A 23471-nucleotide genomic window follows, 5' to 3' on the forward strand; every position below is an offset into this window, starting at 1 on the left:
TAAATGCTGACTTCAATATGTTTGATCTTCCAAGAACACTTGTATGTATTCATGTCGCCACGAACATGTTAACATTTGTGTATATTATTATCTTTGTGTACATTATGTTCAGCATAAATAAGACTCCAGTCCTGTGATGGACAAATAAAGAAATGAAATGAGAGGATCACTTATTACATCGACTTTCTCCACTCAATGTTTGTTCAATATTAATTAAAATTAAGCATTATTTCCAGGATCATTACCATCTATGAAAGTGTTGAAAGGCCTTTCTTGAGGGCTCTGGAAAATACCTGGAGTTTGGAAAAATATCAGACAGTCTGGTGATTACATTTAAATTCATATCAATACTTTCTGATACAATATTCTTGGAATCAGATCAGCCTTAATCATAACCCAATATGTGGTTCTCTGTGTTGAAAATATCCACAGGACTTCCTTCACACTTACTTTATATTTTTCAGAAAAGTCTACTTTACTTCTAACCTGAAAAAATCAATCAGCTCAGCTGCAGAATCGATTTCAGCCTGAACAACTGTCTTTGCCTGTCCCAACATGCACGCTGCATTTAGCTCCATTCGATATTTGGTTGCCATGAGATCAGCTGCCTTTAACCATATGTTGCATCTCTCCTTCAAAGGAACTTTATCCCATTCCTTTTGTGTATTGACTGCCACAGAGATAGCTTGATTGACGGTTTGCTGCAAAAGAAGCAAATAAACTGAGTGTCTCATGCTTATAAATCATAATGATAATCAGAATTAAAGTATACAGATGGATTGAAAACAAAGTTTTGCTCATACGATATAGGGTTATGTGCAAAAGAGATCAAGATTTCGATACAAAAACTGGACACATTCGGGATCAAAAATGGTGAATAAAATCCCAAATTTGATTTAAAAACTACACATAGTGCTGCTTTCTTAAACTGTAAAATAAAAATTTACATTCTAAGAACACATGGTTATTGGAATATTATTAAGTTTATTCCTGTGTACAGAAGTAAATTTTCCATCCCAAATTTAAGAGCAGGATTAATAAATGTTCTCAGATTTAGCATAACTCACACAATAATTTTGACCATGGAAAGTGAAGTAAGTAAACAATCTAAATATCATGTTTAAGAGCATATTCACGTTTTGCACTTCATTTCATATAATATCCATCACAAAATATAGTGGGGGAATATACTGCACACTTTGGAAAAACATCATATATGATCATTGCAGTGTGTATCCTCACCAGGGTTGCTAGATTTTTTATTATGAAATTCCCTGATATTTCCAGGTTTTCCAGTCCAAAAATGAAATTTTCCACACATGTTTATCATCATGATTTTTGCTTTGAACTTTGTGTTTTTCAATTAAATATACAGGGTGTTACTAAAGTTAGTTTCCAATGCTTAGGAGGTGATTCTACAAGTGAAAATAAACACAAAAGTTCATGTGACGAAATGCCGAAAACGGCACCCATTTGGAGTTACTGAAGTGGGAAAATTATGTTTACAAGGAAATAGTGGCACAACGGCCAACCATATGACCGCGGCGAAGGGCATTCCACAAAGAAATGCAGCATGCTCTATTCAAAAAAGCACATGACAGATGTGTGAAGTTGATGCGCAAGGGATTCCCCAAAGGAAGCGAATGGGTCTGTTGAAATCATGGGGGTAGGGAAGGGTTTAGCGAGATGTGTTATCCACGGAAAGTGATATGTGGAGACTGACAACTAAGAAGAAAGCAAAAATCCGTAGTGGACATCACCATTACATAGAAAAACAAAGATGGTGGTGCTGATGCACTAGGTTGCATATGTGTTGACATGTTCACTGTGTGCAGAGTGGAGGTGCTGACGGAACCACATCACAGACGATGTTCAAACTGTCTGCCATTAACTTCCATGCAGAGATGACAACACCGAATCAACGATTGTCTAGTGCGAGCAAACAACCCCACGGTGTCTGCTATAGTCGCTGCTGCGACATTAATGCGTGCAACAAGATCCTCGGCTGACACGACAGGTGTTTCGTATACGAGGCGTTTCATCTCTCCCCATAGAAAGAAGTCCAGGGGAGTGATGTCCGGCGATCTTGCTGGCGAAGGGCGTTCCACAAATAAATGTGGCATGCTCTATTAAAAAAGCACATGGCAGATATGTGAAGTTGAGGTGTTAAATGCTGTCAGGGATTGTCCTAACACCAGTATGCACGCTATAGCCAGTGCCCACAACACCTCCCATGTTAATGTGTGGGGTATCCTATCCGAAGAGGGGATGTACCCTTTCAAACTCCAAAAGGTACAAGATCTTTTACCTCAGGACTTTGACCAACGTGTGGTGTTTTGCCAATGGTTTTTGCATCACATGGAAACTATCCCAAATTTTGTGAACAGGGTGTTGTGGACCGATGAAGCTATGTTCACCAAAAGGGGCGTGTTCAATAGTAAAAACAGTTACGTTTGGGATTTTTCAAATCCACATGCAATTCTCGTGACACACCATCAGCACAGGTTTGCGGTTGATGTGTGGTGTGGGATAGTGCATTACCATTTGATAGGGCCATACATTTCCCCTGTTCGCCTGTGTGGTGGTACATATCATGCATTTCTTCGTGATGTGCCTGAACTGTTGGAGGACGTGCCCTTGGCACTGAGGACTATGGTTCCAACACGATGGTGCACCATCACATTTCGACAAAAATGTGTCACTTCCTCAATGGCTTCTTCCACAATCAGTGTATTGGTAGGGGTGGGCCTGTGCCGTGGCCAGCAAGATCGCAGGACATAACACCCCTGGACTTCCTTCTATGGGGAGAGATGAAACGCCTCGTATACGAAACACCTGTCGTGTCAGCCGAGGATCTCGTTGCATGCATTAATGTCGCAGCAGCGACGATAGCAGACACCGTGGGGTTGTTTGCTCGCACTAGACAATCGTTGATTCGGTGTTGTCATCTCTGCGTGGAAGTTAATGGGAGACAGTTTGAACATCGTCTGTGATGTGGTTCCATCAGCACCTCCACTCTGCACACAGTGAACATGTCAACACATATGCAACCTAGCGCAACAGCACCACCATCTTTGTTTTTCTATGTAATGGTGATGTCCACTACGGATTTTTGCTTTCTTCTTAGTTGTCAGTCTCCACATATCACTTTCCGTGGATAACACATCTCTCTAAACCCTTCCCCACCCGCATGACTTCAACAGACTCATCCACTTCTTTTGGGGAATCCCTTGCGCATCAACTTCACACATCTGTCATGTGCTTATTTCAATAGAGCATGCTGCATTTCTTTGTGGAACGCCCTTCGCCGCACTCATATGGTTGGCCGTTGTGCCACTATTTCCTTGTAAACATAATTTTCCCACTTTTTCCCACTTTAATAACTCCAAATGGGTGCCATTTTCGGCATTTCGACATGAACTTTTGTGTTTATTTTCACTTGTAGAATCACCTCCTAAGCATTGGAAATGAACTTTAGTAACACCCTGTATAATACGTTAATTATTATGAATATTCACTTTCACAACTTTTTTAAAGCAAATTTCATTCTACACACACAAGAACACATGAAAATTCAAAGAGTAAAATGTAAAATTACAATCGGCATCAAATATATTGAGTGCTACAATCACGTGCATCTAGCCTTCAGGCTATGGTAACAGAGGTACATTATTTCACCATAACAGAAATATAAAAACAACAGAAAAAGTTCATAAACCATACACAATTTTTCATTTTCTGGAGGATTTAGAGTGTCATAGAAAATGTTGCTTTTCTTGCTTACATTTATAAGTACACAACATCCGGAGAAATCGTTGTTGCATATAAGAATTCAATAGGAAATGCCAACAAGACTAATATCTATAAAATAATAGACGATAACCTCATCTTGACCAACCTTTCCAATAATAATGATCATATTGTTAATATACTTTAGTTATCAATCAGATATCTGGACTGCAAGTTTTACTTTAATATTCTTTCTAATATCCAGTATTATAAACGTGAAAATATATTACAGAAATTCGAAGGAACCATAATTTTGCACAGGACAGAATCATAAGAACGAAAGAATCAAGTTTCTAAACTAAATCTTTTTTGGGAGTGGAATCACAAGAACAGAATCCAGAAGTGGAAGTGGACTTTTTCTCTTGCAGACTCCAAAATGCACGTAAATTCCAGACAATCTGCAAAATTCCTTGGCATTTCCCTGACATTTCTGTTTTCCAGATGCGTAGCAACCCTGCTCACATTGTGGGTTTCTTTTTTTATGTGTGTGAAAAGAACTAAATTTGCATTGAAGTTGCAAAGGTTTCATGAAAAACCTAATTGGATCATTCACCATCTTAATTAATGTATGCATCAATGAGACTTCAAGAAGTTATATATTAAGTTGGTGTTTTAAGTCCACTTTATGCACAATAAGGCTAATCGGGACTGGACCTACGGTTTAAAGTGGGATCCGAACCACTGTGCCATGTGCCTCCACCGGGTATCGAACCCGGGACCCCTTGACTGCAAGGCGACGACGCTACCACTGCGCCATCGGGGAGGCCCTAAGTTATATATTAAAACACATGCACAAGAAACTGTATTTCAACATTCTCTTTACAAAACCAGAGTAAATGATTTATACCTTCATATTTAATAAATAACAAATTGCAGGTTATTTATAAAAATAATGGACTATAATGATATGAGTACTGCAAAATTTGTTCCATCGCTAATCAATTATATGAATGCTTTACATTCAGTCATTTACCACAATCAATTGGGTTTGATGATGGTAAATGTTTAAGTAATAAATAAAAAATCTAAATTCTTTATTGCACTGACACTATATTTCGATAGTGTAATTTGGTAAGTGTTATGTATTTCATCAGATATTTATATTACACTTGCTTAGAATAAAAAGGCCTCAAAGTACGTGTAATATTATTTACATCATTTACTATGTGCCATATTATGCACTTCAGAAATGGAACTCTCACCCGATTTTGCAAAAAAAGATACTTGTTCAACGTCAGGATAAAGATTAATTACCTGGTTTACAAAATTTTAACTTTAATTGCTACGAGTAATTCAATAGATTCTGAGAGTCTATTATAAAGTTACATGATTACACCTCACCAGTAATATAATTTAATAAGCTTTCTTATTTGCCAATTATAAAACTTTGTTATATTAACTAGTCAAAAACATTATAATAAAATTACCAGCTAGTAAATAACTTTAACAAAATACACAACCTACCGTATCTGCATAATAGAAAGTTGCAAGGGTTTTCTTGTGGTCAAAAGGCTAAAAAGAAAGAAAAGCATGTCGTTTATTGGACAAGTTAGTTAACAGTTACACACATTGTAATACCAAAATGCACTAACATTTTTAGGTATGCAGATGTCCATTTCAACATGTAGTCATCGGATTTTGCTTGAAGCAGATGAAAATTTTTGTTAATATATGGGCAAATTCGTTGCCATTCTTGCCCTTGGTACAAATTATCTAAGTTTGATCACTGGTGGAAACACCAAAATTGTCTACATTTACATAGAACTATGAGGACAATTGGGGGAGCTATCTGAAAGCAACCAGTAGCAGCTCTAAGTCAAGAAAGCAAGAAAACAGCAACAATGGGACTCAATGCACTGACCATGCATCATCCAATTAAAAAACAATTAGCAAGCCTTTTAGAAACCAAATCTAAAGTTGATGAGGGTCAATTTCCAAAAGACTTTCTGCAGTTATTACTGATAATTTACACACCATAATTCTCATCATGTTTGATCACTACCAGCTTGTTTTCAAGTTATTCAACCAGAAAAAAACTGAATAAAAAGCTCTGTGCCAAAAGCTGCATGATTTATCTCCCACATAAAATACTGACTTTATCGAAATCAATGTCCGAAAATTATGAAAAGAAAATATCTGAAATTTGAATACCTTGATAAACATGCTTCCAAAAGTAGCAAATGTGTTTATGCATTAAACAGAATTGTGTACAAAGATGAAAAAAAAATATTTACTTTCCATAAGTTATATAACAACGTCACATTTGGGTCATTAACATAATGATGTTTAAAGGCAAATAAATGTATCGGTTGATACTTTTCAACCGATACTAGCCGATACCATTGTTTTTGAGTCACTAGACGCACAGCCAAAACCAATTGTCTTCTTCCATTTCAAAGTTTCGTTCACCTTTCAAACTTACCTTTGGTTTTGAAAGAAAAATGAAAAATAGTTGTGCATTTGTTAAATGAACCTGTACTCAAGTTTCCGGGAACAGCAAGTGCGTGACATAAAGATATAACACCATTAAGCCTTGTTTCCATGATTATGAAAAACTAAATATGCTGACCAAGGCAGTAATTTATTTTATTAAAAACAAACTAAACATAACGTTTCAACTTTCTAGCAAGGTCTTCTTTAGACTCTGTATCAAGTACAAAATTAACAAGATACAAAAATAGGGCATTATATATACACAAACATTACTCCCTCCAGACTATTAGAAAGTTGTTCTGGAACTTTCTAGCAGGTAGCTTTCCCTTGTCAACTGTACTTTCACCTAAAAGGCTAAACATATTTACTTCCATATAGAATGTGGTTGGGCTTTATATCTCAGACTCTTTTTCCTTCATTTTTCTTCCTTCTCCTCTCCTCTTTCTCTCTTGTCCTTTCCACTCCTTCTAACACCTTCTTCCATTCTTTGTTTAACTTCAGTCCCTGACTCTCTTGTCCTTTCCACTCTTTCTAACACCTTCTTGGAAAGGACAAGAGAGAAAGAGGAGAGGAGAAGGAAGAAAAATGAAGGAAAAAGAGTGTGAGATATAAAGCCCAACCACATTCTATATGGAAGTAAATATGTTTAGCCTTTTAGGTGAAAGTACAGTTGACAAGGGAAAGCCACCTGCTAGAAAGTTCCAGAACAACTTTCTAATAGTCTGGAGGGAGTAATGTTTGTGTGTATATATAATGTCCAATTTTTGGTATCTTGTTACTTTTGTACTTGATACAGAGTCTGAAGAAGACCTTGGTAGAAGGTTGAAACGTTACGTTTAGTTTATGTTTTTAATAAAATAAATTACTGCCTTGGTCAGCATATTTAGTTTTTCACAAAGATATGTACGCAGATAAGACTTGTGGCCAAGTATCTTGCAAATGAAGCGTAAAGTGGAATTATCCCCATATGAGTTCGATGCTTCTGTTTAGTTCTCTTCGAAGTCTACCAGGCTTTGTTCATACAGATGCAGTCTCGTGTAACAATAACCCCAATGAGGTCCCAAAAGCCAACGATGCACCTGTTGGTAAACCTTCCATTTTCTTTGGTGTTTGCGGACATCCCTCTCCTTAGTGACCTCCCACAGTCAAAAAGGTCATCACTTATGAAAGTGGTGGACGTGTCTCGGACATAGTACCTAACATTTTCCTGGAAATTCAAATACCTTGGCTAATTCCCCTTTGTTTATCCCGACTGGGTTTCAGCAGGAGTGTTTCGGCACAAGGAACGCGGCAGAGGAATAATTTTCTTTGAACTACAGATGACGGGAGTTAGTTTCTGGAAAGTGTAGTGATGGGTTTCAATTTCCTCCCACGCCAAGCGATAGAACTATGCATTTAATCTTTCTTAGAAATAATTTGCCGAAAATATATCGAAAGCAAAGTCACTTCGGAATATCACTGTACTGAAGTCAATTGCCTGATATAGAAGCAAGAGACTGGTAAGTTTTTATTCTCCCCTTATATGTCATTTACTAATTATTATTCTCTTTGTTAAAGGACAAAAAAAGAGACGGATGGGTTTCACATTACAGCTTTACTGTTAGTTTTAGACATCGTGACCGGGGCTGGTAAATCGCCAATTATTCTTGTGTTCACAGATGATTTAATGTTAGTTTGGGAAGAGTGATCCTTTAGTTTTACAGGAGGTTGAAGAGGCATGATCTCATTTTTCAACATTGGCGGAGAGGACGACAACGACTACACGATTGCCTTGCTCTTAGCTTCACTTAATATTTCTCTAATATTTGAAACATCTGATCGATTGTCACTTTAAAAAAAATGTAAAGCTTAGATGCATCGTTGCAACAGAGCATCGTTTGGTTCATCACCCCTCATCAGAAATGCATACGTATAAACTGCAATAATAATAATTATATACACACACATAATAATAACCTTTGTTATTTTAAATTTGGAATTATTCAAGTATCAGCATCAGCATCAGTATCGGTTCAAAGTGGTATCTGCTCAGCCCTAAAACAAACCATACAAAACTTACAGTAATATGGTATGTGACCAAAACAAAACTTACATTAATATGGTATGTGACCACCCTGGACCTTCACACAAACTTTACAACGATTTTCCATGCTTTCAATGAGGTGATCAACCATCGCAGATGCGAGCAATGGACATTCCTCCATTAGGGCAGTTTCCAACTCTCTGAGACTGGCTGGAGGAGGTAAACATGCAGATACAGCACGGCCGAGGGCATACCAAAGGTTTTCAATGGGATTAAGGTCGGGGAATATGCTGGCCACTCCATACGAGAAATGCCCTCACTTTCCAGGTACTCGTCAACATGTTGGTTTGATGAGGACGGGCATTATCATCCATAAGGAGGAAATCAGGATCAACTGCTGCAGAGTAGAGTCTCACAATGGGGGTCTAGCACTTCATCCCGATACTGCGCAGCTGTCACAGAAATGCCTTTAAAGATGTACAGCTCGGTGCAATATCCCATTGAAATTCCAAGCCACACCATGGCGCTGCCACCTCTGAATGAGTGATGTTTGATGATGTTATTGGCCTGATTGCGTGTGCCTCATTCTATCCAGACCCTTACACCCTTATCATCTGATTCCAGGGCAAATCTGGTCTCGTCCGTGAACAGGACATTGCACCAATCTGAGACAGTCCAATTGACATGTTGACGACACCACTTTAATCTTGCCCGTCTGGCATGGATGGTTAGTACAACACAAACACGTGGTACTCGGGCATACAATCCCTTCATGTGGAACCTTCGGCACACAGTACTGGCAGATATTGTCTTACCAAGTTTCTCACAGATTGGTCCAAGTACAGGAAGAGATATATGAAGAAACTCTTAATTGAGCATTGCGGTGATGTGTCGCCCACCTTAGCAGTTTCGGGAGCATATTTTATTTTCATCGGCTGGCATCTCGTATTCTGACCGACTTGCACACTGCACTTGGGCACACCATCCGATCGTCATCATTTCAAGAGGAGATACATTCACAAGTTCATGAGTGCTCTTTGTAAATCACTTATGATAAAATACCAAAGGAGATGCAAATTAAACAAAAGATCTGTTTGCCATCATTTTCCCGACCTGGGGAAAATCTAGTGACGAAAACATCCTCCCCGTTCCGCACTCCATCATGTCATCTTCTCTCACAATCTATTAAGTCGGCTCTTCAGGTGGAAATAGACATTTTTTCTTCACATGCGATTTCGTTCAAGACACAGTCTTTCCATTCTATAACTTACGTTTCTAATTTTTTAATGCGATTTGAAAGAAGAGACACCTGTGACACTACTGTAGATGACCAGGGTCACTGGGAGGAGCAAAATGTGTGATACCTGTCACGGTTATGCAGATTGAAATCTGTGTGCTACGACTGAATATCAGACTCTGGGGGGAGGTGGAGTTAGGTCTTATTACAAGCAGCTGATGTTGGTGTCGAAAGAAGATTAGTCTAAACTGTACAGATGGAAGAAATGCTCACTCTACAACTGCTTCCCCCTAGTGCCCACCTTCCTTCTACCATACAACTGGTTATGGATAGCGAGCCGTATGGCAGAAAAATCTTGCACCGGTTTCATGGAATGACTTCGTGGAAATCGTAGCAGGACAATATGTGTGAGAAGTCAGTAGTAATACCGATGTCCTTTGTAAATCTAGAGCCAAACAACTTCGCAACTATAAACACATTCCCTCGCTTTGCTACTGAAGAGTGAAAGAAGCAGCTGCAGACGAGATTAGAGGTGTTTGGTCAACCTTTTAACATCACAACTGAGGACATAGTCTCATAGGTGGACAAGACTGATGTACTTTACTCCAGTAATGGTAAGTGTTGGAGGAAGCAGGAAAAATCATGGGAGGTAGTGGCCTTTCAAAAATATGGGAAGAAGTTCATGCAAGAAACGCTGTTGTCCACATGATAAATAGACGTGAGTACGCAACATCATCCTCTGTTACAAGGATTTGATGATGGCCTCCCCGATGGCACAGTGGTAGCGCCATCAGCTTGTAATCAAGAGGTCCCGGGTTTGATACCTGGTAGAGGCACAAGTGGTTCGGATTCCACTTTAAACTGTAGGTCCTGTCCCGATTAGCCTTACTGTGCATAAAGTGGACTTAAAACACCAACTCAACAACAACAAGGTTTTGATGCTTACACAGTGCCAGAAAAATGTCACTCTCACTAACTGTCACGACCAAACTCTCTCTCTCTCTACATAGTAGACAGTGATATACTAGACTGCTGCAGTAAAAAATAACAGCTAGTGTTACAGAACACGATGACCAAATTGGCAGAAAAAATTCACCCCGATAAACTTTAGATACAATATTTCGTGACAGTTGCAAGAACATGCGATTGGAGGCTTCATCTGTTCACGTATAACGAAAGTAGAATCAGGGTGTTGAATATTTCTTGTTATCTCAAAGCATCACATTTGCATCTTCAGTTATGATAAAACTAGAATCTACAGTATCAACACATGACGTTAGAAGATTATCTAAAACATCATCAAACTCCATGTTTTCCCGCTATTTTTTACCATCACTGTCACTAGATGCAAAAGAAAATCCACTTAATGTCACACCATGCTTGGAAACCCACAACACAGCACTTACTGGATGAATGAATTTTTGTTTTAAGTCCACTTTATGCAACCAAGGTCTTAAGGGGAGTCATGCATGCACTGAACTGCTCCACAAAACAACACACATGAACAGGAATTGCAAAGACATCAAATTTATGCAAATAAATTTTTAAAATTTCAACCACTTGTGCTATCTTTTACGTAGTTTACATTTACATTTCTGAAAGTCTTTAAAGTAAAACAGTATCATGTTGTGGCTCACTGTTATCACCCAAACACATTTTTTTTTTTAAATTTTCAAAATTGCCGACATTTTTCAGAATTGATGTATGTTCGCAACCCTCGATTTTTGGTGATTTTTCGCTGGAGGTACATGGGGAATAAAACAAAAAATTAGCTTTCCAATTTTTTTTCCATCTCCGTCACTAGCTTTTCCTCAGGTCGGGAAAATGATGGCAAACAGATATATATATATATATATATATATTATTATTATATACTTTATCCAGACATCCCAAATGTACTCCAAATATCAGGGATGGAAGCTAGTCAAAGGATCACAAATACTGACTTAACTGGCCAGTTTAACAACAACCTCGCGATAAACTTATTTTTAAAAGAAAAACCGGGATTTTGTTTATAAATATACATGGACTCTGCATCCTTTGCAAATTTTGTTATTAACACAAGATTCACCAATCAATTCATCTTAAGTATGAATATGATAATTCAGAGAAAATTGTTTATTATACCATATCTCAAGATGAAGGTTAATATCAATATCTGACAAGAGTACAATAAAATTTACCATCACTTGACGCCTAACATCCTTGGTTCTAATTTCTTCATTGCCAATTATAATGGGAACATCATTACATTCGGACATCATATTTTGCAGTGCCTTCTGCAAATCATCTCTCTCCTTACTCCCTGGTAAATACTCTGAAAAAAAAAAACTTAAGTTGCAGAAAAATTAACATGTCAAACTTCAATATATATAACATGGAAGAAGATGGCAGGGTATCCATGGTACCCACTCTCACGTGTTGTTTGATGACATATCACTACATCACATCATGCTAATTACAAATGCATGAATCCAATGGTTCTTAACCTGTGGCCCACAGACACCCAGAGGGGGACTGCCATGCTCTCAAGAGGGTCCACAGAGGCTTGAAGAAATAGTACTGACTTCATGCAAATGTTGCAGGACTATACGGGTTGTCAGCTGAAGCAAGCTTGACAGCTGATGTCTAGAAGTCATGAGGCTTCCGTTCTGAAGACAATCGGTATACTCCAGCTCCTCCTACTGTCTACACCTATTACCAACTCCATTTATCCTTGACAATGGGAAACGTAGGAACTTTTGAAGTTTTTTTTTTTATGTGTGTGTACTGTTTTCCTCTTGTGTTGTATGTGAAGTAACGAAAACACTTTGATCTGACTTGCAATTTCCAGATGTACTGCGTGGCCATAATTATTAAAGTTGCCCTACTCAGAAGCCCGTTCGAAGCAAAGGATTTCGCTGAAACTTGGTATAGAGGCCATGGAGAAGCGAATGCTGATGAAAAAAAGTTCAAATTTCCACCACTAGGTTTAAATGTGGTGCTGAAGTAATAACCAGTAATTTGAGTTAGAACAGCAGTGTTCAATATGCAACCTGTAAACGCAAATGACCCTTTGGAAATGTAAGGAGGTGTGATCAATGGTCAGACAAAGCTTTTCCCGGGATGATGTTCACTGTGCACCAGATTTCAGCACCACATTTGAACCTGGTAGTGAAAATTTGAACTTTTTTTCCCATCAGCATTCACTTCCCCATGGTCTCAATAGTCTTCTCTATCAAGTTTAAGTGCAATTCAATGCTTTGAAAGGGTCCCAGAGGGCTCTGTGAGTAGTGCAACTTGAATTGTGGCCACACCGTATTATGACCATTACCTACAGCTGCTGGGTCTGCATGATGCATATGTCACCTTAATTTTCATGAAATTTTGCATTATTAAACTAAAAAAGAAATTCTGAACATTATCATACGTAATTTAGGAAGGGGCAGACAGGGGTAGAAAGAGAAGTTTGGTATGTCTCCAAATTAAAACCTATTGCTTCACATGCTATTTGGTGTTTACCAGGCTTAACAACCATGTTTGATCTTTCTCCAGAATAAATAAATGTATATTACTGTTATTTATAACACAATACAGTGGAACCTCGATTTTACGTTTTCCAGGGGACCAAGCTTAAAAAAAATTAAAATGCAGGAAAATGTAAAATTGGGGAAAACATGCTTTGCTATGTTGAGATCAGCAAGACTGGATGTATAATGTGGGAAAATGTAAATCTGGGGAACGTAAAATCACGGTTCCACTATATTATTGCATGAAAATAGAAAATTATACACCTGTTGTCCAAAATTTGTCACCTCATCAGGCACCTAATTCACGAAATATATGTTTTCATGTCCCAAACATTGCTGATAACTGCATGCGACACAAATTCTTCAATTAAAAAAAAAATGGTTGAAAGATGGCAAAACAAATCAAACTTCAATGACTTAAAATTTATTCTAAATGGATAAATGTTAAAAACACAAAATCTATTTTATATCATCAAATAAGAACAAGGTTTATAGGTTCCTCAATATTCATACTGCATGTCTTGTTATCAATTAGGTACTAGCATGGAAGAGACTTTAAAGGAAGTGTAAATTTGTAGTTCATGCGCACACTGAAGCACTAGTGAAGCATCAAGAGACATGGTTGAAGCTGTCTATATAGTACAGGTCAACGAAGTTAGTAATAAGGTGTGTTTTATACAGCGTATATTGATACATGTGTAGATTGAATTGTATCTTCTGCAAATATGCTGTATAAAGAAACAAACTGCCCGAGTACTTGTTGAGGCCAGTGTACATTAGTAGGTAATTAGTAGGTGGTTTAGGAATGGCTAGAGAATGCATCTTAGGTTGGAAGGCACATGAATCTGGGGTTCAAAGGCAATTAACCTAGCAATGTGTGATGGTAAGAAATTTATTATGCACTGTAGAACTTTAAAAAAAACACCTGATTGCCACATTCGCTCATGGATTTCACTCGACGAACAACAGGAGGCAAAAGTTGTTTCAGGTCTGGCAGAAAATATTAATGATAGAAAAAATACATTGACAATTTGACTGCAATGTTTTGTAAAAGTTGCCCACACTATAACAACTTCTACCAGTGCAGTGTGCATGTTAAAGCAGTGTTTTATGACAAGTAACACATATATAGAAGAACATGATCTCACTCACCCAGAACAGGTTCATTTTTAATTGGAAAATCATCGAGTACATCTCTCTGCACAACAGTGGCTACTGTGCGGCATCCAAATCTAGAAGAAAACAAGAATTATGAATATATTTAACACACACAAAAGATGGACATCATTATACAACTTTCACAATTAAGTAGTATGATGGAAAGAAATAGATTGTACCTTAAATAGTTTGCTGCTACTATCAACTATCCACAACTGATTCGTAACTAAATAAGGGCTGGTGACACGGCACCCTTCGCTTATATAGTAGCCAGTTCCGCTGTACTTTGCAACCTCTGTTCCCTGTGAAAGTCTCCTCTGCAAGTTGGAGCATTCCACGAGACAGAGAAAACTAGATGTGAAGTACACCAGGAAGCAAACGTTCTGCACCCGCATCCCTAGCCATCTACAGTACAATGCAAATAAATACAATAAGTTATGAAAAAGTTTGCAGTACTTGCACACACGTGTTAATTCTTTTTTCAATGTGTCAACATGCTTCAATATTCACTTAAGACTGAAGTTCTTGATACCTTATTGTATTTGAATATGGTGGAAATGCAGACCTCTACGAAGAATCTTAACTGCAAACAAAATCTCATCTTATGAATGTGTGTTTCTAAAGTATTTTCCCATAGTTGTTACTGGCACCTTTCTTTTCAATGTGATTGCTCACCAACACAGAATTTATTGGTATTTACATTATTATTTTTTCATGCATAATTATTGTTACGTTAAGAAACAAGTTCATGTTTCTCTGTCAGTTCATATGTGATGGTAAAATAATTTAGGTATGAGTGCTGAGTTCCATGTTAACTTATGCCAGAATCTAATCAAGAACTCAAAAGAATATGAAAATCATTTTGTCTTTTAATATATTCAAATGCATGTAGCTGTTGCACTTTTAACACTTTGGGTACCTTAGGAAACAAACTTTACAGATAAACAAAAGAACATCGAAGGAGATATGGTTGTCTACCAGAACCAGAAGTTGTATAAGAGAGGCTGGTTGGTTTGTTTTCATTAGACACACATGAAATATAAAATAATGCCTTTTGCGATACATCAGAAATAATCATGCACTTCTCAAATACAAAAACAGAGCCAGGAGAAAAATTGTGGTTGTCATAGAACCATTATAGTTTGTTGAAGTCCATTTTATGCTCAAGTAGGATAACTGTGACTGTACCTACAGTTTAAAGTGGGATCTGAGCAACCCAGGGCCACTTGTTACAAAGTGACAACCTTACCATAATGCCCTCAGGGATATCTTATATAATCACATCATAAAATTCCTTTTCTGTAATTTTCTCATTTTATGTTGCTTTTCCGTCACATTTGGATAATTGCAAGAATGAGGTGAGCAATAACTAGGCAAAATTCACAAAGGGACACTCGCGGAGAACACCCATGTCCACACTGGAACTCGAACCTGGGAACTATGGTAACGAGATGAAAAGTCGATTGAGCTGGCTCATATTCATATTTGGCAGACAACGTATGTACTGGTAATAAACAAGAGGTAATACATAACAAAGGTTGTTTTTCAAGATAGGGCAGGAATTGTCAATCTTTACACCGCGACTGGGCCAACACAGCTATGAGAAAAAAGTAAAACTGATAATTTACCACAAAATGCAATAGGGCCAGATGCCAGAGCCTTATTTGCCTGCAAGGATGAACTTTCCAGGGTGTACTGCATGGAAGAGGTGTTCACTTTTGAGTATCTTTCAAAAAAGTCACTCCATCACATCAAATTTGTGCATTTTTGTAATGCTTGGTACAGGATGTCGCTTGAAAAATTTTAGGAAACCCCTGAGATAAGGTGCATGTTGTAAGAATTTCAGTGTTTACAGTTAAGACCCTAACAACAGCAATTATCTCCTTACAGTACAGCATCTTCATATCATAACAAAAAAGGTTGCAATAATTATTTCATTATCTGACAAAGAAATATTTTTTTTTAGTTGTGAAAGATTTTTGAACAAATTTATGGTATTTTGATTGTGCTGAATCTAAAATGAACAACAGTTTTGCCAAGTTGACTCTAGTTCTTGAGATACTTGATATCATTCCATTTTAAGATTATCTCAATAAGAGCTGTAGGTGTTGACATGAAATGGGACATAGCTTTTATTTTAGAATATAAAAATATTCCTGTAGTCCATCCATTGCACAGAATATATTTATTAAAAGTTCGATTCACTTTATTTGTTTTATTTTTGAGTTTTATTTCTATTGTTGAGGGGAATGAAACATGTGTCCTTCACGAGCAAGGCCACGTAAATGATTCTAATGGATTGTGCTGCATTTGTGGCGAATATTCTGTGTAGAAACAAAGAAAAACATCACCGACTTTGTAAAGGAAGCATACCTTGCATATTGAAGTAGTTTGTTAAGTCTTGGATAATGGTGGCAAGCGTTCATTACATCGATAGATCCTTTCGTGGACTGAGTTTTGAGAAACAAAAAATGGGAAACTTTGATGGGCCTCAAACTCGTAAACCCATTAATGATTCAGTTATGTCTCAGTTGTCAAGAACTATTTTGGCAATCACAAAACTATGAAGAACTAGAGCAAAACTTGCTCACAAACTTCGTATATTTTGTAATTAATGTAAGCATAAAGATAAATTTCTTCCAAATTAACTTTGACAGTGTTCCAACCTTCCAAATAATCTTGGTGATTTTAATGGAAAACAGGGAGAGAGGTCCCGACCAAGATATAAAGGAGATTAAGGAAATATTTCAAAACAGATGGGACAGATACGAGATAGCAGATCAGTGGTGGCGATTAGGTGGGGTGTGGAGGACATTTCCCACCCACTTTTTGCCTCCGCACTATGGTCTCTTAATGACAAGCCATGTCTACCAAGGGAGACTAAACTGTCCTTGTACCTGGCCCCTCCCCCTTCCCGTTTTGGTACCAATGGTCGCTAGTGTGGCAGATTATTGCTGGGATCTTCAACATAATTGTTCCGACACCCTACACACAAGAAAAAACGTTTTTATCATCATAAAGAATGATTAGCAATGAGATTTCATGCTTTTTATGTTTTTTAAAGGATGGCTATTACTAAAAAACTAGAGCCAATGTAGAAAAACTGTTATCATATTCAAAATCACAATGGCAAAGATTCCCCAAAATGACTCTAATTTCGTTGGCAATCAAAAGTGGGTAAGACTCTAGTTTACGTCCTTTTCCTAAGGAATACGTGTCATATTCATTGGAAAGGTTATTTTATAAGGAATTCAACAAAGTAAATCCCAAGGCGAGGAAAAATTTCCTGGAGGAGAAAATCGAGAAAAACTGATGTTGTCCGGATATGCGTGATTGAATGTACTGAGGACATTTTTCGATGATGAAGCACATATTTAGGGGTGAAATGAGTGCTAATGGAACCTAACCTAACAGGCCTAACCTAACCTCATAGGCATACCTCGTTCCCGTGAATGGTTAGTGACAGAAAGTGTAAAAAGAAAAACTAACTTACCCTACAGATGCTGGAGCACCGGCTGTCTGCTAGCATGGTTTTGTAAACGGGCAAGAAGGAGTGGGCAAGACTAGAGTCTAGCCAAAAAGTGTTTACCAATGTTATCATTACAAAGGTTTTATATTTCCAGAACTGGCCACAATCGTCAATGGTTTAACCCAGCGGTTCTCAAACCTTTTTCTCATTGTACCCCCTTTAATCGTAACTAAATGTCTAATGTACCCCCACCATAGGTTTTCTCCGAATGGTGGGTTTTTGGGAGCCTTTTTTGGCTTCCTGATTGGTGGGGCATTTTTTAAATATTGCGAGACATGTACTGCAACAGAGCAAAAGGGCATTCAGACTGTATGTGAAAATAAAAAAAATCATACATTTATTGTTTTATTGGGTGTTCCTACGTTTACAATCTCTATGATTACGGTAGTTAGAAAAATAAAAATGTGAAACACATGTATGCTAAGAAGTATATATACAAAAAAAAAAAAAAATTTCATATAGGTATACTTTCCCGAGTTATTGAAGTAAAAAATTAAAGAACAAAAATAAGTTTGTATACAAACTGTGAAGCACAATTTTGGGCCGGACACAGTATCTTGATGTCTGGTTGTGCACTTTAAACATTCAAACGGAGATTCAGCTCAAAATTTAGTCTATTATAGATTTCTAACGAACATTTTATTTCAAAAATATGTGAAACAAATATAACAGTGTCAGTGACAGAATCAGCTTTATTTTCCTGTTGAGTGTTAAAGCTTTGAAGTCTGCTCTACACACCCGCAGCAAAAATGTTATCTTGTGGGTATTCTCGACATTTATTTTCCGAGCTGATTGCGTATCCCCTTCAAGTTGTTAATGGGTAACGGTTCCGATTGTTTTACGATTTCTCCTACCACAATGACTAATTATCGTAGAATTTTGGAAATCATTGTCACACGAAATTTGAACCTTCCTTAAAGTAATGAGCACTGTTTGGACTAAAAAAAACAACTTGAAAATTACTTTACGCACTTCTCATGGACAAGATATTCTCAGTCGACAAGCGACAGTAAATATCGTAGAAGCGTTTGAATGAATGTAGAAGTAAATCAGAACCTTAGTAGACTGCATTTAGGGACTTTATTTTAATGCTAAGGGAACCAAACCTAACCTGCCTAACTTAACACGAAAGCATATATTGAAAAAACCTTTAAGTAATCGCTAAAACTCCACAGTATGTGTTAACAGATGTGTACAATGAAATCGAACCATGTAAAAATGGCATTCGTAGCATGATGAAATCGCAATAAAACAAAAGGAAATTGGGCCCGTTAATGTACCCCTGGAGGTACGCGTACCACAATTTGAGAACCACTGGTTTAATCAACAATGTCATAGATTTTATTCTTAATGAATAATTTGTAAGGGTAAATATGGACTATTTAATGTAGCATAGTTTGTATAGAGGGCTTTGGATGGACACCCTATGAGCAAAAATTAAACGAACTCATATTTATATATCTGAATTGCTCTTGAATAAGAAATTTGAAAAGAAAATTGGTAAAATTTTCGTATCCCCAAAATGTATTTCTTCAATTTTACTGGAGAAAGTACTTACCGAAATGGGTTTATTTATACTTTAGGAAGGTCTTGGAAGTTTGTTTTCACCACGTTGAAATTTTTTTGCCAGTAAATCATGTAATTTTCGACATTAATGTCACCCCAATGCACGAAAGCTGTTCCCTTGTGTCCGTCTACTATGTGAACCAAATACTTGCGAGCGTTTCATGACGTAACAACCGGTCAGTGTTTCCAAATACGCGGTTTTGTAACTGTGTAACAGTTCTAGAACGTAAATAAACGTGAGTTACTGTTCATCATTTCTGATTACGAACTTGCGACAACATGACGTGCACAGGATCAGTGGCGTGCTCAATGTGAGGTTGATGGGGGCTATAACCCCCCCTTTCGCTCAGTATCTCTAAGGCTATTTATGAATGGTTCGTGGGCTATTTATGTATGGTTCGTGGGGCTATCCGTGAATGGTTCGTGGGGCTATCTGTGAATGGTTCGTGGGGCTATCCGTGAATGGTTCGTGGGGCTATCCATGAATGGTTCGTGGGGCTATCCGTGAATGGTTTGTGGGGCTATTTATGAATGGTTCATGGGGCTATCCGTGAATGGTTTGTGGGGCTATCCGTGAATGGTTCGTGGGGCTATCCATGAATCGTTCGTGGGGCTAGCGCCAATGGTTCGTGGGGCTATCCGAGAATGGTGTGTGGGGCTACGAATATTTTTTTCGAAACCAATTTTTAACTATTGAAACCTTTGCGTGGCCCTACTAACCTATCCCGCGCCAATGGTTTGTGGGGCTAGCGCCAATGGTTCGTGGGGCTATCTTTTTAACTACTGAAACCTTTGCGTGGCCCTACTAACCTAACCACGCGCCAATGGTTCGTGGGGCTAGCGCCAATGGTTCGTGGGGCTAGCGCCAATGGTTCGTGGGGCTAGCGCCAATGATTCGCAATTATTTCCAATTTCACACTTTGCACATTCCTTTCCTCTCTTCACCACCCCGTGTGCAACCAAAAACTCCACCGGATCCTCAACACCCGGCACCAATTTCACAACACACCCACCACACGACACCTATAACTTCCGAGTTTCGTCAATTTTTGACATTCGTACTTACGTATTCTCCATACTAGTACCTAGATATTTTGCTATGAAGAAGGTCGCAACACTGCATAACCACTGATCATGGACTACGCTAGTCAAGATTTCTCTGCCATATCGCGTGTAACGCAAGCAAAAGCGAAGAAAATAAAAATACTCCATATTTCGAAAATTGAGATTATTTGCCTGCAAAAAACGAAACGCGAAATAGAAGAATCCTTACGAATGCAGAATATGTATCAATGTGAAAAATACGAAAATAAGGGAATTAGAGACGTTTGGTGGTTACCGAAATTTTAACAGAAAATTTAAAATAAAATGAAAAATTGATGGTAACATTATCGTATGGGTGAAACGGATTCCTTCAAATTTACAGGAGAAAGTACTTACGGAAATCATTTTCTTGAGCGTTTTGGAAGTTCCTGAATGTAGATTTGATCCATTTTAATGTGAATGCGTGTTGTTTTCTGCGAAAATCTCTGTCCGACACGCTGTTTCTGCTCCCGCCATTTGCTTTTTGCATGAGAGTGCAATGTTCCGTGTGTTAAGACGATGCAACCCCGTAGCCAGTGTTTCAGCCTCGCCGTGTTTTCACTAGAACCACCTGTCGAGTTCGGAACAAGCCATTTTTCCCGAATGGGTGTCACTTATCGCACAACATTGTAGCAACATTGTGTTCCGACGTCACAGGAGAGAGCTATTTTTACAATTTTTCTTTGTATTTATGCTAATGGAACCTAACCTAACAGGCCTAACCTAACCACGTAGGCATTCCTCGTCTGACGTCAATATTCAAGGTTGCAAGATTGTTGTGCGTAAAGGAAGAGAATTAACGAATTACGAAAGAAAGATGGTTCCGACCCGAATGGGTGTCACTTATCGCACAACACTGTAGCAACATTGTGTTCTGACGTCACAGGAAAGATCTTTTTCATGTTAGGCAATACAAGCTAACGCGTCTCTTAGCGAAAATAATAATTTTTCTTTGTATTTATGCTAATGGAACCTAACCTAACAGGCCTAACCTAACCACGTAGGCATTCCTCGTCTGACGTCAATATTCAAGGTTGCAAGAGTGTTGTGCGTAAAGGAAGAGCATTAACGAATTGCGAAAGAAAGATGGTTCCGAATTGCTGTGTATGGACAATGAACGTGGTAAATCGCAAGGTTATTTTACAAGTTCTACACGTAAATGCGACGTTCCGACCCGAATGGGTGTCACTTATAGCACAACACTCTAGCAACATTGTGTTGTGACGTCACAGGAGAGACCTTTTTCATGTTAGGCAATACAAAGGTAACGCGTCTCTTAGCAAAAATATTATTTTTTCTTTGTATTTATGCTAATGGAACCTAACCTAACAGGCCTAACCTAACCACGTAGGCATTCCTCGTCTGACGTCAATATTCAAGGTTGCAAGAGTGTTGTGCGTAAAGGAAGAGCATTAACGAAATGCGAAAGAAAGATGATTCCGAATTGCTGTGTATGGACAATGAACGTGGTAAATCGCAAGGTTATTTTACAAGTTCTACACGTAAATGCGACGTTCCGACCCGAATGGGTGTCACTTATCGCACAACATTCTAGCAACATTGTGTTCTGACGTCACAGGAGAGACCTTTTTCATGTTAGGCAATACAAAGGTAACGCGTCTCTTAGCAAAAATATTATTTTTTCTTTGTATTTATGCTAATGGAACCTAACCTAACAGGCCTAACCTAACCACGTAGGCATTCCTCGTCTGACGTCAATATTCAAGGTTGCAAGAGTGTTGTGCGTAAAGGAAGAGCATTAACGAATTGCGAAAGAAAGATGGTTCCGAATTGCTGTGTATGGACAATGAACGTGGTAAATCGCAAGGTTATTTTACAAGTTCTACACGTAAATGCGACGTATTAGCATAATTTCAAATAGGGGCACGAAAGTAGATATTTTCCGGTGAACGAGGTTGCACCACTGCATAAATCGACAAAACACTCTCAGAACGCCCCCTAAACCAGTATGCTATCACGGCCATAATGTGTTACAGATTCGAAACAACAAGTAACAGTAAGTACTCGTAAATAGAGAAAATAAACATTATCTTAGTTAGAAATGCATTATTTCGCCTTAAGAAATGTTCCGCAACACGTTAGCAATGTAAAGAAGTCCGAAATATATGATTCGTAGGTGTTTCACCCATACGATAATAGTACCAAATTGATTTTTCCATAAAACGTAATTTCGTGCCTTTTTAAAAATTAAAATGTTTTTCCATGTTAATACATGTTAAAGTATTACGAATACATCCTTTATAATAATTATTTCAATACAGTTTAGAATTAGGCCTTGTTGAAAGTTACACCTGAAAATGAATTACATGATAACGGGAAAAGGAGCATTTTAATTTACTATCAACAAAGGTGCCATCATTACAGAATTTTTAGAAGTCAACTAAACGTTTGCTTCAAAGTGACAATTTATTCAAAGTGGAATTTGAGCATTCCAGGTAGTCCAACGTAATGTTTTCTGTTTTCGAACAGATTTTCGCAATTTAGTTTCATTCTGTAATACGATCAGAAAAGTCTAACCAATTTTTACAAAGCTCATATCCATGGCATATTTATTGCTTCAATGCTTTCCTTGTAATCATTTACAGCAGACAAGAGCTTGTGTGATAAGAAACTCCAAGAAAAAAAGAAAATTGGTTGGTTATCAGTGTTCAATGGTTTTTTTATCCAAGTTCAATAGTTTATCTACTGTAAACTTCTGATAATGTACATACCTTTGGATGCCTCCTATCAGTGACTGGGCTCCGATTTTCAACATTTTCGATCAAAGTTCACTTCAATATCAGTAATATTTAAAACAATTCGTCCATGAACTTTGTACCGTACACCCCTCCCATGGACTTTCTACCATTATCGGCCAACCTGCGCAAACGTTTATGGAGCAACTCCAAAGGAACAGACGTACATTTCCGGTATAACAGTTAGAAGAATAGCTAAAAGATGGCAGCACATATATCGAAAATACTTGGCAACAAAATATCTGCGGTGAATGTAAAAACCCCTAATTGAAATTTCGGTTTTCCAGAAATGAGACAGCTGTACATAATTTCCCTCAGTAAAAGATGGAATGAAATGATCATTATCAAGTATATTATCATATGCTCTTCGACGAAACTTGCAATTTCA

At 37.8% G+C, this 23471-nt stretch overlaps 1 protein-coding gene across 1 annotated transcript in view; it reads right to left on the reverse strand.

Annotated features, from left to right (window-relative positions):
* P5CDh1 (delta-1-Pyrroline-5-carboxylate dehydrogenase 1) overlaps window positions 1-23235 on the reverse strand; it is a 59575-nt gene extending 36340 nt beyond the window's left edge. The window contains exons 1-5 of the mRNA XM_083135424.1: window positions 23060-23235; window positions 14144-14223; window positions 11666-11799; window positions 5254-5301; window positions 487-701 (exon numbers count right to left, since the gene is read on the reverse strand). Coding sequence (XP_082991550.1) covers window positions 487-701; window positions 5254-5301; window positions 11666-11799; window positions 14144-14223; window positions 23060-23103 — 521 coding nt within the window. The 5' untranslated portion in view covers window positions 23104-23235. The remainder of the gene's footprint in view (window positions 1-486; window positions 702-5253; window positions 5302-11665; window positions 11800-14143; window positions 14224-23059) is intronic.
* Between the last annotated feature and the right edge of the window lie 236 nt (window positions 23236-23471).

Source organism: Lepisma saccharinum, chromosome 14 (assembly GCF_977018435.1).
Source record: "Lepisma saccharinum chromosome 14, izLepSacc3.1, whole genome shotgun sequence".
NCBI classification, from domain to species: Eukaryota; Metazoa; Arthropoda; class Insecta; order Zygentoma; family Lepismatidae; genus Lepisma; species Lepisma saccharinum.